The sequence below is a fragment of the Rhinolophus hipposideros genome (genome assembly GCF_964194185.1).
Source record: "Rhinolophus hipposideros genome assembly, chromosome: 9".
Classification (NCBI taxonomy): domain Eukaryota; kingdom Metazoa; phylum Chordata; class Mammalia; order Chiroptera; family Rhinolophidae; genus Rhinolophus; species Rhinolophus hipposideros.
Genome location: NC_138055.1, coordinates 8,481,752 through 8,497,763, shown reverse-complemented (window position 1 = coordinate 8,497,763; position 16,012 = coordinate 8,481,752). Strand labels below are relative to the sequence as shown.

Sequence of the window (16,012 nt, the reverse complement as noted above, 5' to 3'; positions counted from 1 at the left end):
GGCTCGGCTAGGCCTGTGCTCTGAAGCAGGCATGCTCGAAGGCTTCCTGAAGTACGGAATGTCAGGAATTTTAGGGGGAAAAAAATGATGCCTGTTAATTACTGGCAGTTTCTATGCCAGGCTCATTATATGGGTTAGATCATTCATACGTAACACCCATCACATTTTTATGGCCAAGGAAACAGGCCAAGAGAACTTAGGAAACTTGACTTAAAGTCACAAAGCGGGGCAAGGCAAAATATTCAAAACCCCAGATCTTTTTAGAGTCAAAGCTCCTTCTACTGCTTCATTTTTTCCTGTGGGAGAAACTGAACGATAACGCCTTTACCTGATTAATGTTTACATGGGGCTCTTCTAGAGTAGTCATCCCTACCACATGGATCCACAATGGACTCATTATGAAGAGAAGATACTAGAACTTCTACTATTATTATCTCATCCTTTTTAATTTCTTTTTTTCTGCATGTTTTATAGTATACATACTATATCAGTATAGGACCAAATATATGTCTCTGTTTGTGTGTGTGTGTGTGTGTATGACTTCTGAATAATTAATATATTATTAGTGGCTGAGTTCTCATAAATGTTTTAGAGAGAAAGAGAGAGAGAGAGAGAGACAAGATCCAGAAAGTTGGGGACTATGATCCAGAGGTATGGCCAGAGTTCCATACGAGGTAAACATTTGTGGGAGACTGCAAATCCTCCACAATACATACACACTCCTTGGTGAAGACCACCATCTGCCGTCAGAACTTTTAAAATCCAAATTTGACCATGTGGTTTCCCTGTTTAATGTCTTCCAGTGGCTCTCCACGACTTAGAAAACACAGTACTTCATGGAAATCCCTTCATGATTTGTCCAGGGGTCTTCTCCACACTCACCATCCCTGGAAGCCCCTCACACACTTTCTTGAGCTCCTGCCATGCTGCTTCCTACCTCTGAGTTTTCCCTCCTCTGCTCCATCCACTGAGAATGCTGGCCTCTTTTCTCAGCCCCTGCCTTCTGCCTGGCAACCACCTGACTCAGGTCAAGGCCCACGACTTCTGTAAAATGTTTCCACGTGGCTCCAGGCTGTTGGGTTCTTTGTCCCGTCTGTCTAACAGCACCTATGGAACTTATAGCATTTATTTGTTGATAGATCTCTTTCTACCAAACTGTGAGTCCCTTGAAAATAGGGAGTGTGTCTCAGCTACAGTTATTTACCTAGTGTCCACTGCAGGGAACTTTTGAATCCTTTCCAAACCTGGGCTAGCTGCTGTATAAATTGCAGTGGATCATCTCTACCTCAGATGGCTGTTATGAAGGTTAAAATGAGGTCATGTTGCTGATGTGTGTAGCTTACTGCTTGGCACAGAGAAACCAGTTAACAAATGGCAGCCAGTATTATCATATTATACATTAGATTTTGTTAGCTATCATGTTTTATATGAAATAATGGGTAAAAGAGTAAATGTAATGACCCAAGCAAAAAATTCCCACTCCTGTTTTTCAATCAGCCTAGGAAAAACTATAATGACTCTTTCCTCTTTCCTGGGAATAGTTATTTCTATTTCTTAGTCTTCGGCCACAATTTACTTTTTCTCCTGTTGTTGTTCTACTGTACCTGAAATGTACCTGAAGGGAGACTTCAGAGGAGCTTTCTTGTCCTGGGGAAGAGAATTCATCAGAGCTTGAAAGTGACAAGTGAGAGTAGTTTAAATCCTGTCTCCCTTCTTCCGCCTTTTCCTTCCTGTGGGGCAAACAAAAAGGACATCAACAAAAATTAGCTCAAAAATTCAGTGTAATTTCTTCAAAGTTTTCACTGGAATCTCAATAGGTGTTGAAAGAAAAAGTTTACAAATCAACCAATCACATTGGCAGTAGCAGACACCTGAAGCAGAGGGCTGAACACACCACCATGACTTCTTCATTTATGTTCCAAGCTCAGGGCCTGTTGCGTGCCAGGCACTGGATTAGGCACTGGGAAAATCCAGGACAAGATTCCTGACCTCAAGGACAAATCTTCAGTCTAGGGAGATGGACAAGCAAATCTATGACTAAAGTAGGCTAAATTCTGTGGAGTGTGATCAGGAAAGTTTAGGGCACATAATGGGTACCCTGAGTAGGCAAGTCAAGGAAGATTTCCTAGAAGTGATGCCTGAGCTGGGTTTTAAGGTCAACTAAGGGTTAGTGAAAGTAAGAACTAGTTAGGGTATAGTCAAGTCTGATGGAACAACAATAACATCAGTAAATTAGACTGAGCTGGCTTTTTATATGTTTGTGAATCTAAGATGAGTATCAGAAAGACTGTTAATGAGTCACCATTGATCCTATAAGATTCAAACAGGTGGGTCTCAAGCTAAATAGCTATTATAAAAAATTGTGGTCTTTTTCTGGTTCGAAGGAAAATTCAAATTAGGTTTAATATCGGATGATTTCCTTGGGTAAATTTCTCAGCTCATTAAGCTTTGGTTTCTTCATTTCTAAAATGGAGAGTATAATACCATCTATCTGTGATAGAGATGGTTAGTTACCAACCCATCATCCACTCTCCACTTTTTCTTTAGCATCGGAGCCAGGTTTTGTTTAAGACAGCAATGAGCCCAGATTAATAAACAAACAAAGAAACAAACAAACAAACGACATTTCCCAGCCTCCTCTGAAACTACTATCACCATGTGACTAATATCTGGCTCTTAAAATAAAGTGGTGCTGTGATATGGTACTTCCAGGGAGGTTATTAAAAAGGGAGGGGAGATATGGGATTGACTACAAATGGGCATGAGGGATCTTTCTGGGGAAAGAGCTTTTGAACTTTTTGAAAAAGTTGAAAAACTGGATTGTAGTAATTGGTGCAAAACTGTGTAAATTTACTAAAAAATCAATGACTTGTACCCTTAAAATGAGCAAATTTATGGTAAATTATACCTCTATAATATGATAAATTAATAATAATTATTATATACTTATAAAAGAACATTTGAAATGTTTTTTAAAATAATTTTCTAAAAAAGAAAGAAGGTGTGGTAGCCATGATTCTAGCAATGAGACGTAAGTGGGAATGTTGTTTGGGGCTTCTTGGAATGCCTCTTAAAAGAGAATGGGGTTATAGATTAAAAGTAAATGAAAGGAGAAAAGTATACCATGCCAACACTAATCAAAAGACAGCAGAAGTAGCTATACTAATTTCAGACAGAGCAGACTTCAAAGCAAGGAAAGTTATAAGGGATAAAGAAGGGCATTATATAATGATAAAGGGGTCAATTCTCCTAAAAAGACAATCTTTTTTTGATAGTGTAGTAAGCTCATATGTTTATAATCACTTCCTCTTGTGACCACATTATAATGAGACTGAAGAAACACAAAAGTGTGTAAACTCATAAAAATGAAGTGAATGTGAGGAATACATCTGCTTAGCACTTGTTTCTGTAGATTTCTGGAATCAGAAAGTATATACACTCGAAGAAGTGTTGTAGAGAAGTAAGTCACACCCAGAATATGCATGAAGGTGTATAGGTCTGGAGAGGAAACCAAGGAGCAAGTTGTATTATATACCCAAAGTCCTCCATCAATAATTCTAGTGTGGCCTTAATTAAGTATAAACAGAAAATCATGAATCATTACATATTTGGTAAGTGCTTACAAAATTAAAGAGAAAGTCCAACTTAAACAAATTTAAAAAGTTACTTTGCAGTACGAGAAAATTCATCAAACAAAAGAAAATTAAAAACAAATAAACAATGATAAAAGGTGAACAAATCCTCAAACTTGAATGTATATTCTTAGAGAACATCAAGGAGAATTGCATCCATAAAACAAGAACAGAATGCAATGAAAAGGAACAGTCAGTAGAACAAGAGCCCTTAAAAATTAAAAACATAATTACCAAATATATTAATATTAGTGTTGAAAGATAAACTAAATTGAATTATCCAGAAAGTATAACAGGAACACATAAGAGAAATGAAATTAAATTAATAGCAAAGTCAACCCAAAGGGTCCAGCATGTCAATAACTGGTATTCTAGAAAAAAGAAAACAGGAGAATACTATCAAAGTGATACTGATATTACTACTAATAGCAATTATGCTACTGATAATATTAATATTATAACTAATGATAGTGGTAATAATTCCCTGCTATTTTACTTAACTGTATTCATTAATTAAATCCTCATATTAGATAAGTTACAAACCATTCCCAGTGGCCTGAAGTTACTATGGAAGTAGCATGCCACCAGAGGCGACGCTCTCTTAGTGAAGAACATCAGAAAAAGGCATAATTCTTCCTGTGTATGTTCCTACTAATAGAATGTCAAACTACACAAGGCAAAAACTGGTTGAACTGCAGGACAAATATATGAATCCACTATCATAGTTGGAGACTTTAAAAGCCCTCTATCAGAATTGGACAGATCCAGCAGGCAGAAAATCAGTAAGGACGTAACTCAGCAGTACCATCACTCAACTGGATATCATTGACATCCATAGACTACATCACACAACAACAGCAGAATACACATTTTCCTCAAGCTCACACGTAACATACACCATGATAGACCACAGTCCAGGCCAAAAAATATACCTTAACAAATGTAAAAGAATAAAAATCATACAATGTCTGTTCTCAGACCAAAATGGATCAAATAAAAATCAGTTAACAGAGAGATAGCTGGAAAATCCCCAAATACTTGGAGATTAAACAATGTACTTCTGAATAACATATGGGTAAAAGAAGAGATCTCAACAGAAATTTAAAAATATTTTGAACTAAATGAATATGAAAACACAACTTATCAAAATTTGTGGGATGCTGAAAGCAGTACTTAGAAGGAAATTTATAGCATTGTATGTATATATTAGAAAGGAAGAAAAATCTAAAATCAATCAGTTAGGTTTTCACCTTACAACTTAATTAAAAAATGGGGGGCCAGCCTGGTGGCTCAGGCAGTTGGAGCTCCGTGCTCCTAAGTCCAAAGGCTGCCAGTTTGATTCCCACTTGGGCCAGTGGGCTCTCCACCACAAGGTTGCCGGTTCGACTTTCACAAGGGGTGGTGGGCTGCACCCCCTGCAACTAGCAACAGCAACTTGACCTGGAGCTGAGCTGCGCCCTCTACAACTAAGACTGAAAGGACAACAACTTGACTTGGAAAAAAGTCCTAGAAGTACACACTGTTTCCCAATGAAGTCCTGTTCCCCTTCCCCAATAAAATCTTTAAAAAAATGGGCCGAAGACCTTATCAGATATCTTACCAAAGAAGAGATACAGATTGCAAATAAGCATATGAAAAGATGCTCCACATCATGTCATCACAGAAATGCACATTAAAACAATTAGATGCCATTACACACCTATTAGAATGGCCAAAATCAAATGACAATACCAAATGTAATATATTTATTCATAATTGCCAAAATTTGGAAGCAACCAAGATGTCCTTCAGTAGGTGAACGGATAAACAAACTGTGGTACCTCCAGACAATGGACTATTATTTAGCACTAAAAAGAAATGGACTATCAAGACATGAAAGGACATGGAGAACCTTAAATGCATAGTGCCCATCTGAAAGGCTATATTCTGTATGATTCCATCTATATGACATAAAAGGCACAACTATGGAAACAATAAACAGATCATTGGTTGTCGTGGGTTTGATGGAGTAGGGCACAGAGGATTTTTAGGGCAGTGAAAATATTTTGCATGATATTATAATAATAGATACATATCATTATACATTTTGTCTTAACTCATAGAATGGATAACACCAAGAGTGAACTATAGGGCAGCACGCTGGCTCAATTGGTTAGAGAGCGAGCTCTGAACAGCAGGGTTGCCAGTTTGATTCCTACATGGGCCAGTGAGCTGCACCCTCCACAACTAGATTGAAGACAATGAGCTGCTGTTGAGCTTCCGGAGGGGCGGCCAAATGGCTCAGTTGGTTAGATCAGGAGCTCTCAACAAGGTTGCCAGTTCAATTACTGCATGGGATGGTGGGCTGCACCCCCTGCAACTGATGTTTGAAAATGGCAACTGGACTTGGAGCTGAGCTGCGCCTTCCACAACTTGATTGAAGGACAGCGACTTGGAGCTGATGGGCCCTGGAGAAACACACTGTTCCCCAGTAAAAATTTAAAAAAAAAAAAAGTGAACTCTAATATAAACTTTGGACTTTGAGTGATTATAATGTGTCAACGTAGATTCATCCAATTGTAATAAATGTTCCACTCAGGTTGGATTGTAGGTCAGGATTGTTGATAATGGAGGAGGCTCTGCATGTGTGTACATGGGAAACATCTGTACTTTACTCTTAATTTTGCTTCTAAAAAAGTATTTTTAAAGAGAGAGGAGAGAGGGGAGAGAGAGAGAATGAGAATGGGTTTAGCTCTCTTCTTCCCTTCCTTTAGTTGCTGGTCTACAAAACAGACCGCATACCTGGAACTCCAGCAGCCATCTTCATGGCCTATAAGGAACCCCAACGAAGGAAGCCAAGGGTTAGGAGGGTGGAGACTGGGTCCCTCAAGGCCTAGAAGCACCATTTCAAGCTACACTGTGTACCTCCAGACTTCTTTTATGTGTGAGAATCAACCTTTGTGCCACTGTAATTTCTTATTTTTCATCTTTATATTTGACTAAATATAATCCTAACTTATACATTATCTCAAAGAGTTGTTCAGAAAGTCAAATGAAAATTTGAAGATTTTGTTTTCTGCAGAACTTGAAATAAATAGGCTTTAGGCTTGGGGATACTAAATTAGTAGAAAATAAAGAAAGTTAAGTGGAAGTCTGCCTACTAGATGCAGGATCCCTATCGCCATTTCTTTTCTCTGTTTCCAGAATGTCATTAGGCAGGCATATGACCCACAGGCAAATGACAGGAGGATTCTTCTTCTAAGAAACTGAACTGCTTCTGAGAAAAGTGGCAGAGATGCTGATATTTGAGGGTCTCTCAGTGAGAAAGCTGGCTTGCTTCCCAGTCCCAGAAAAAGAGAGAGCCCACCAATTGAGAAGCTATGCCTCTGATACTTCCCCTGTCAGTTTTTTAGAGCTTTTCTCTTAAATATGAAGACAGCCCAGGATCATCAATAATTTAAGGAAAACTCAAAGATGAAAGTGTGTTCAAAACAAGCAAATAAACAAAATACATAAAAAGGTATCCAAGAAAGATACCCACAGAAATAATATGGGGGGTCAGAAGAAACTTTAAAAAAAACCATTAATATCCTCAGTTATAGATGACAATATCACACCCATGAAAAAGAAGAGGAGTCTATGAAAAAGGAACAGCCAAAACATAAGAAAGAGCTCACTCTAGGAAATGAATCATATTATAGAATTTTTGAAATTAAAAGAAGTGTTGGAAGATAAAATGTAGGAAACCCTCTTAGAAAGTAGGACAGAAATTCGTACAGATGCCAATAGGAGAATAAAGATAAGAAAATTAGAGAATCAGTCCAGGAGCTCCAACAACTAAGTATAATCCAGAAAAACAGAGCTAGGAAAGGGAGGAAATGATGAAATAATCAAAATTCTCAGAATTGGAGGACACTACTCTCCTGTCTAAGAGGGCTCCCCAACCTCAATGAAACATATTAAGAAAAAGACTGATGCCAAGGCACATAACTGTGAAACTGCATAACGCTAGTGGTGAAGACAATATCCTAAAACCTTCCACAGGAAAAAAGGTGACATACAACAGAGAGGCCATAGGAATCAGAATGATATCAGACTTTTCAACAAAAAAACTAGAAGGTAGGAAAAAAGGTTTTTTTGTGGGTTTTTTTTTTTTAATTTTCAAAATTCTGTGGCAAATTGACTTTCTTTTTTTTAAAAAAATATTTTATTGGGGAAAGGGAACAGGACTTTTTTGGGGAACAGTGTGTACTTCCGGGACTTTTCCAAGTCAAGTTGTTGTCCTTTCAATCTTAGCTGTGGAGGGCGCAGCTCAGCTTCAGGTCCAGTTGCCTTTGCTAGTTGCAGGGGGCGTAGCCCACCATCCCTTGCGGGAGTTGGAACCAGCAACCTTGTGGTTGAGAGGACGCGCTCCAACCGACTGAGCCATCTAGGAGCTCAGCAGCAGCTCAGCTCAAGGTGCCGTGTTCAATCTTAGTTGCAGGGGACAGAGCCCACCATCCCCCGCGGGACTCCCAGGTATCTTTTCTTCAAGAGCTACTAGGAAATGTGCTCCAACAAAATAAGGAAGTAAAACTAGAAAAAGGAAGACACATGACATGGGAAACAGAGACGCCAACAAAGTAAAGTTGACAGATGGAAGTCCTAAGATGATGGTGAAAAAAGCACCGAGATGATAACATGAGCATACCTAGAGCACACCAGTCCAGATTAGAGGAAGACAAGGGCCTGAGAAGGAGCACTCCAAGATATAAAAAAAGAAGAAATTAATAGAGCATATCCTCACTTTTAGGATCTTCTGCCACAACTTTTTCTTAACCTTGGCGTCTGCCTCTGCTTTCAATGGAGAGAAAAAGAATAAGCAGCAAACGGCATTCGTCCTTGGTCTGATCACATTGGCTAACAGGATATATTAATAGGATATAGATGATACATTTGAGAATATGGAAAATAATGCTGCTTAGTTTTTGATAGCTCTTAGCATTCTGAAAAAAATTATCAACAGATAATGTCTTAAAAGGAAAAAAAATCAAGAAATACATATGTAAGCATGTTATTTAGAATAATGAATATTAAGTTCCAGAGTAGACTTGGATGGCTGCCTATGGGCTACAGGACAGCAGAATCCAGATGAAGTATGTAAGACCTCTTGATGCCCCTCTGTTCCCTCCTCAACTCTCCCTCACTCTCTAACCAGCCAGACCCAATGGCAGGCTGGTTGCCTTTAGTTCTGCAAATTGGCTTGAGCAGCTCTCTGCCTAGAGTGCCAAGTCATCCTTCCCCTCCGTCTTGCCTGGCAAACAAAAGGAGCTGACCACTTCCTACTGTGTTCCCTTTTGAAGTTCTCTCTTAGGATCTATGCAATTTGTTACATGGTACCTATTTATATATCGTTTTCCTCCTCCTAGACTGTAAGAACTTTAACTTATTTATTTCTTTGTATCCTTGGTGCCTGGCATAGTAGGTCTTCAGTCAATGTTTACTGGCATCTCTGTGCCTCAGTTTTCTACTCAGTAAAATGGGAGTGATGTTATGTAATAGGGTTTTGGTGAGCCATAAATAAAGTGGGCATGTTGTCTATGTCTGATGGTATCTCACCCATTCTGCCCCATGTCACAGGGTCACTCGGGTCTGGCTCATCGTAGCACTGCTTCTTCCTGACACAGTGTTGGTACAGACAGGACGTGTGAGGCCATGACCCAAGCAGAGCCATCAGAGACTTTTGTGAGGTTTGGTGGATAGAGTCCTTTTAGATCACGTACTGCAAGGCTTGGGGCTGTCCATGGCCTCTTTCTTTCTCTGAGAACAGAGGCAGCTTGAAAAACAACCCAGCACACAGAGGGAAAAAGGGTCAAGAGAAGGAGGGAGAGAGAACCTGAAAATATCATGGAGACCTTAGGTCCAACGTGCCTGCAGCCAACTCATCAGGGCCTTCCCGGTTACTGAAGCCACTAGATGTTCCTAAAGCTGGTTTCCTGGTATTTGCAATGAAAGGGCTCTGACTCACACAGTTCATAAAGTACAAATGCTTAGCACAGAGGAAACAAAATCATTGGTAGCTCTTTCTACTTCCATTAATAATAAAAAAATAAAATGAGAATTGAGTAACACATAAAAGCAAGTGAACTTTTATGTATTCTTTTCCATGTATTGAGAATTCTTAGCTTTTTTCCTCCCTGGCTGCTTGAGCATCGGCCAACATCATGAACGACACAGTAACTATCCATACCAGGAAGTTCATGACCAATGGACCAACGGACTACATCAACGGAAACAGATGGTCACCGACGTCCTTTACCTTGGGAAGGCCACAGTGCCTAAGACAGAAATTCGGGAAAAACTAGCCTAAATGTACAAGACCACACCAGATGTCTCTTTTTTTTTTTTTTTTTTTTTTTTTTTTAGGAGGGCGCAGCTCACAATGGCCCATACGGGGATCGAACCAGCAACCTTGGTGTTATCAGCACCATGCTCTAACCAACTGAGCTAACCGGCCACCCCCAGATGTCATCTTTGTATTTGGATTCAGAACCCATTTTGGTGGTGGCAAGACAACTAGCTTTGGCACGATTTATGATTTCCTAGATTATGCAAAGAAAAATGAACACAAACAGAATTGCAAGACCTGGCCTATGAGAGAAGAAAAAGACCTCAAGAAAACATCAAAAGGAACGCAAGCACAGAATGAAGAAAGTTAGGGTACTGCAACAGCCACTGCTGGTGCTGGCAAAAAGTGAGGTGGAGATTGGACGCCAGAAGGAGTAAAGATTCCTCAGTGACTTTATCTGTGGTGATGGAGCAGATTTTTCATGAGAGGACTAATAAACTAAGAACTTTTATGTGGGGGGGGGGGGAAGAATTTTTACATTGTTCACAGCTCTACTTTTCCCACGGTCTTTTTAAAAACAAACCTTAAAAGAAACCCAGTCTCCCTCTGATGGATTTCTGTAGATTTCTTTTCAGGGAATTCCTCGATGACGGTTGAAGGTTGGATGACCACGTGGTTTGCCTTTCTTCTATCTGTTTCTCTCTGGTCGATATTCTTCACGTCCCTGTAGGGAAATCACAAAGACATATAGGGAAAAAGACTAAAGAGGCAGCATGGTCTTTTCTCTCCTAGGTTCAAGAGAGGCAAATATTTACAAATTCATTTATTACCTCTGTCAAGAGCAGCTGACTGAAGCAGAGCTGACCACACAGCAGTAACTCAGTCACCAAGCCCTTGCCGTGTGCCAGAGGTCATACCAGCCCTGGGGACACAGAGAGGAATAAGGGTGGTTCCTGAACTCAAGGAACACATGTTCAAATTAGGAACACAGGTGAGGAGATCCACAACCTGAAAAAAAGCTGGAGCACGAGCTTTGAGGGCCAGTTGAAGTCAAGTTGGGGCTCTGCCACTTCCTGTGTGACCTTGGGCAAATTACTTCACCTCTCTATGCCAGTGTACTCATCTCAACATGGCACACAGGTGCTTAGCACTGTGTCTAGTATACAGGAAGTGCTCAATAAGTGGTGACGGCTGCTGCTGGTGTTATTACAGGAGGTTTTCAGTGGAGTGTGTTTAGATAAGTTTGGGGTACACCATGGGAATGCTGAATTGGGTAATATACAAGCTGACTTTTGAAACGTGAGTGGACATTACTCAATGAGGAAACAGGCTATGGTCATTCAAGGGAGACAAAATAGCAATATGTGTATATATTTAAGGAAGGAAGATGCTGTCATATACTTCTCTGCTGTGGTAGGCTAGATGTAGAAAGCCTGGTATGTAAAAACTAGGATTCAGTGTGGCCGAAGCCACAGTGGGAGTCTTTGAGAAAAACTGTGTTGACACAACATTCTCACATTTGGGATCTTCTGCCACAACCTTTTCTTAACTCTTTGGAGCCTGCTTCTGGTTGCAATGGAGAGACAAAAAAGCAAATGGCCCATTGTCCTTGTTATGAAAAACTTGGATGTAACTCCTTGATAATGTTTTCAATGTTGTCATTTCTTGAGATGGTGAAGACTAAACATGTCTTAGGCTCATATTTTCTTCTAGGAAAAGCATCTCTAGCTTGTATGACAATCCTATGTTAAAACATTTCATGGAGTTCTCCAAAAAGCATTTTAAATTGTGGGTACTCTGCGGCCACACAAGTTCGAGGACTCAGGACTCAGGGCTCAGAACTCACAAGAAAACGAGCTCTCCAGCAGCAGCAGACCCTGCTCCTTCATTGAGCTATCGCTCCATCTGCATGTGCAAACACGGCTCTTCCCCCACTTGGAGCAGACACCCTGCAAAATAGCTGCTGGATTTCCTTTTCTCAGGGGGACTGCTCTAGGCCTCCCCAACTGCAAACTTTTCAAATCCAAGCCCTTGTGCTGCTTTGGACCCTGCAGTGTTCATGGTACAGCGGACTTGCAAGTCTTGTCTCTAGCAGCCGTCATCTGCTGGGTACTTCCTTTGAGCCAGGTACTGAGCTAGACATCTCCTTTCACCCATACAACTACGTGAGTACGACCGTGAGTGTCCCTGCCATGTAAATGGCATCCACGCCTCCCAAGGGCTCACTGATGGACCTAATTTACACAGAGGGAGAGAGCTGTCACTGTAGCTCCGGTCTGTCCAACTTCAATGCCATTTATTGAATGCCAGTTAGTGCTCCTAACTGACGTGTTATATCAGGGAAGTGGTAACTCATGTCCCGAGAGAGCCCTGGCCCGCCAAAAAGTAAATTCCACATCAGTGTGTGTCACCTTTTGTCCTATGTCCACCATTACAGAAAGAAAGAAACTCAAATGTTATAATACTATATAAAATTTACATCCTATGCCGAAACATTTCATAGAGTTCTTCAGAAAGCATTTTGAATTGTGGGTGCTCGGCCCCCAGACAAGTTTGAGGACCAGGGCTCAGAACTCACTTATATATAAAAGTAAAGAAAATAGTATAATTAACACCATTTACTCATTATTTAGCTTCAATAGGTATCAACATAAGGTCAATCTTGACTCATATATTACTCCTTTTGTTCCCCCATCCCTACCCCAAGTGGGTTATTTTAAAGCAAATCCTAGACATGATGTCATTTCATCCATAAATACTTCATTATTATCTCTTTAAGACATGACTCTTTTAAAAAATAACATAACTACAAAACTATTATCTTTTTTTAAAAAGGAACACACCAATAAAAAGAATTCCTTCATATCATCTAAAACCCAATTATATTGGAATAAAATAAAAATCTGGTCTCTGTTACTATGGAGGTTACATTCTGACCACAAGAAAGCTGAACATGCTATAGACGTTACAGGGCTAGGCCCTCCAATTAAAAATTACGATGATGTGCTCCAGTAGACCAAGGCTGAAACAATGCCATTTCCCTAAAGCCTCTTAAATACCTGAGGAAGTTGTCTTGCAGTTCTTTTAGGTACTTATCAAAATAATTCCATTCACTCCCATAGTGCTGGTTCAACTGCTGGAGGATACCCCTCCGCTTCTTCATGTTGTTCAGGGTCATGCTGATGACGTCAGCGTAGGTCAGGCTGGACTCAGTGGTTTCATGGTCAAGGAAAACCCTACCCAGTCAGTTGGTATTGACTGTCAGCATTACTAGTGAAGGGAGGAGGGAGGAGGAGATGGCAGAGCGGAGAAACTTACCTATGTTTCTGGACGAGATAGCAGAAGTCCCAGCAGGAAATGACTCTTCCTGCTCTTTGACCATGGCCTGCTTTGGAAAGAGGCTGTCCTTTCCATGGCAAGGCCATTCCTTATCTTTTTATAAAGACTTTCTCTCTTCCTGCTGAAGGAAGGGCTAGGGAATGCTTACTTTAGACGGTCATCTACAATTCCTACTCTATTATCACAGTGGTGAATAGGAAGAGATTCCCACTTTCCTTTCCTTTCAGGCCCAGACCCTCATTCTCTATCTCATGTTTGTTTGTATGTCAAAAAAATTCTCTCCGCTTCCCCCAACCCGCTCCACCCCTTCTGGATGGGTCAGAATCTCAACTACACTCATCACAAGGGGCCGGAACTCAAACAAGATATTTCATCCTCTATGTCTCCAGTTCCTCATCTATAGAGTAGGGACGATCATCCCAACCTTAGATGATGTTAATAACAATGATAGGTATTATTTATTTAGCACCAGCTGTATACCACTTCATTCTGGCTGTAACACTATTGGTTTGGTATCATTGCCCTTATTTTAGGAAGGCGGTGATGAGGATATTGAGTGCAGAGGTTAAGCTGTGCACATGAGATCTTAAGGCCAGTGGGTTGCTGAGCTGGGACTCATATCCAAGGCTGTGTATACCCAGCCCACACTCCTTCCACTCCACTCCACTGTCTTTACAGAACAATGAGGTGATATAAGGAAAAGCATTTTATCATCAATAAAGCACCATGAATTGTGAGTTGTTACTCTCTGCCTATAGACACATAAATAGGTTTGTGGCCATGAAGCGCTATAGGGTAGGAGTTACAAGTCCTACTAGTTCATTACGAAAGCTCCTCCTGAGGAGAGCTACGTGCAGGTAGGCACCATTCAGGCACACGTCTCCTGCCAGGTGCTATGCTAAGCCTTTGCCTCGATTGTGTACTCTGCAAAACAGGCCTATGAGGCAGGTACTGTCATCCCCATTTTAGACATGAAAAAATGAGGCTGAGAGAGAAGCTGGAACTTAGATGATTGAGCTGGTAAGCGGTTGAGTGGGTTCTTGGCTCCACATCTATCTGAATCCGTGTTTGGACCCTCTGTGGTAAACAGCTAAGACTCAGGACACCAACATGTCACACTTGTTTTCTAAAGAGCTGAGCTGTTTACCAAATCTTTGGATAAATGCCAAAGGGGCCAGGAATTTGCTGATGTGTCTGCGGGAGGGGGTGTATGTGAGAGGGTGTTAGAAGAAACACACACCTAGACAGCAAAAGTCCTGTTCAATACATACTCTGGGGTCAGTGAGCATCTGGGAGGCATTACTGAGTTGCAAAGTATGTCAGAGTACCTAGTGAGCCCATTCATTCTGGTAGCTGGGAAGACATGTTGCACACCGGGAAATTCGACTTGCCCAGGGTGCCACACAGGCAGCCTCTGAGGCAGACGTGGAACCAACATGAGCACCCTTGCTGCTATGTGCCAGGCGCTGTGCTGAGGGCTGGAGTCCCCTCCCTCATCCTCGCTTCCGGGAGCAGGAAGCAATGACCTGGAGTAATGTGTGCCCCACTCATGGAGGAAAGGATATGGGATGGTCTTGGTTTTCTCCCTCCTGACCATCAACACGTCTTGGCCATGTTGCCGCAGGGTGACATAGTTCTGGAGGAAGTACACAATCAGAGGGCTTTTCCCATAAAGGTTGAAGAGGTTTGAAGTTATCTCAGGGCTTTTGCAGGCAGGGTGAGACTGAGCGGGAAAGAGAGAAGGAAAAAATTAAGGATGTTGTCATTTTTACAGCATGCATTATGACATGTAAAGATACTCATGTCCTTTGATCCGGTAACTCCAGTTTTAGGATGCTGTCCTAAGGAAATTACCCAAAATAAAGAAAAACATGTTAGGCACTAAAATATTTATTATAGAGATTTTTACTATAACAAAAGATTAGAATAACCTAAATTCAAGAAGATATTAATATCTCTACCCAAAGGAATACTATGCCACTACTGAAATGTTTATGAAGAGTTGGTACTAAAATACCGTTTCAGGTATAATAGTGAAATAAAATAATAATGATGCAAAATTTGGTAAATAATATATATTTTATGTGAAATAAATGTAATTATATGAAATAATTTGGTTGAAATAACAGATGAGAGACTGGAAGCATAGGTACCAAAATGTTTACAGTTCAACAAATATTTACTGGGTGACAACGAGGTCTGACAATTAAGTTCGTGAATTCGTCCTAGAAAAAGTGCTACGTACCTCGCTACTGAATATCACTACGGTCACCTTCGAAGTATTCCCCTTGGGAAGATATGCACTGACGCCCGCGCTTAGTCCACCCTTCAAAGCAGTTTTGGAACTCTTTTTCTGGAATGGCCATCAGAGCTGTCGTCATATTACCCTTGATGTCCTGAATGTCATCAAAATGTCTTCCTTTCAACATTTCCTTTATCTTCGGGTAAAGAAATAAGCCATTGGGGGCCAGAGCAGGTGAGTAGGGAGGGTGTTCCAATACAATTATTTGTTTACTGGCTAAAAACTTCCTCACAGACAGTGCGGTGTGAGCTGGTACATTGTTGTGATGCAACCGCCATGAATTGGTGAAAAATTCAGGTCATCTAACTTTTGCACACAGACTTTTCAGCACTTCCACGTAGTAAACTTGGTTAACTGTCCAGTTGGTACAAATTCATAATGAATAATCCCTCTGATATCAAAAAAGGTTAGCAACATCGTTGCAACAAGTTT

The 16,012-nt window shown here is 40.7% G+C and overlaps 1 protein-coding gene and 1 pseudogene across 2 annotated transcripts in view; one reads left to right on the top strand and one right to left on the bottom strand.

Moving 5' to 3' along the window:
• Window positions 1-1,615: 1,615 nt before the first annotated feature.
• The window catches only part of FAM227A (family with sequence similarity 227 member A), a 45,033-nt gene continuing 30,636 nt past the window's right edge, over window positions 1,616-16,012 (bottom strand). Inside the window, exons 11-15 of the mRNA XM_081060505.1 lie at window positions 14,826-15,001; window positions 12,999-13,175; window positions 10,770-10,861; window positions 10,523-10,663; window positions 1,616-1,730 (exon numbers count right to left, since the gene is read on the bottom strand). Coding sequence (XP_080916631.1) covers window positions 10,819-10,861; window positions 12,999-13,175; window positions 14,826-15,001 — 396 coding nt within the window. The 3' untranslated portion in view covers window positions 1,616-1,730; window positions 10,523-10,663; window positions 10,770-10,818. The remainder of the gene's footprint in view (window positions 1,731-10,522; window positions 10,664-10,769; window positions 10,862-12,998; window positions 13,176-14,825; window positions 15,002-16,012) is intronic.
• On the top strand, window positions 9,815-10,348 carry LOC308502504 (small ribosomal subunit protein eS24-like; annotated as a pseudogene). The gene is made up of 2 exons: window positions 9,815-9,979; window positions 10,116-10,348. The product of its transcript is annotated as a small ribosomal subunit protein eS24-like (transcript).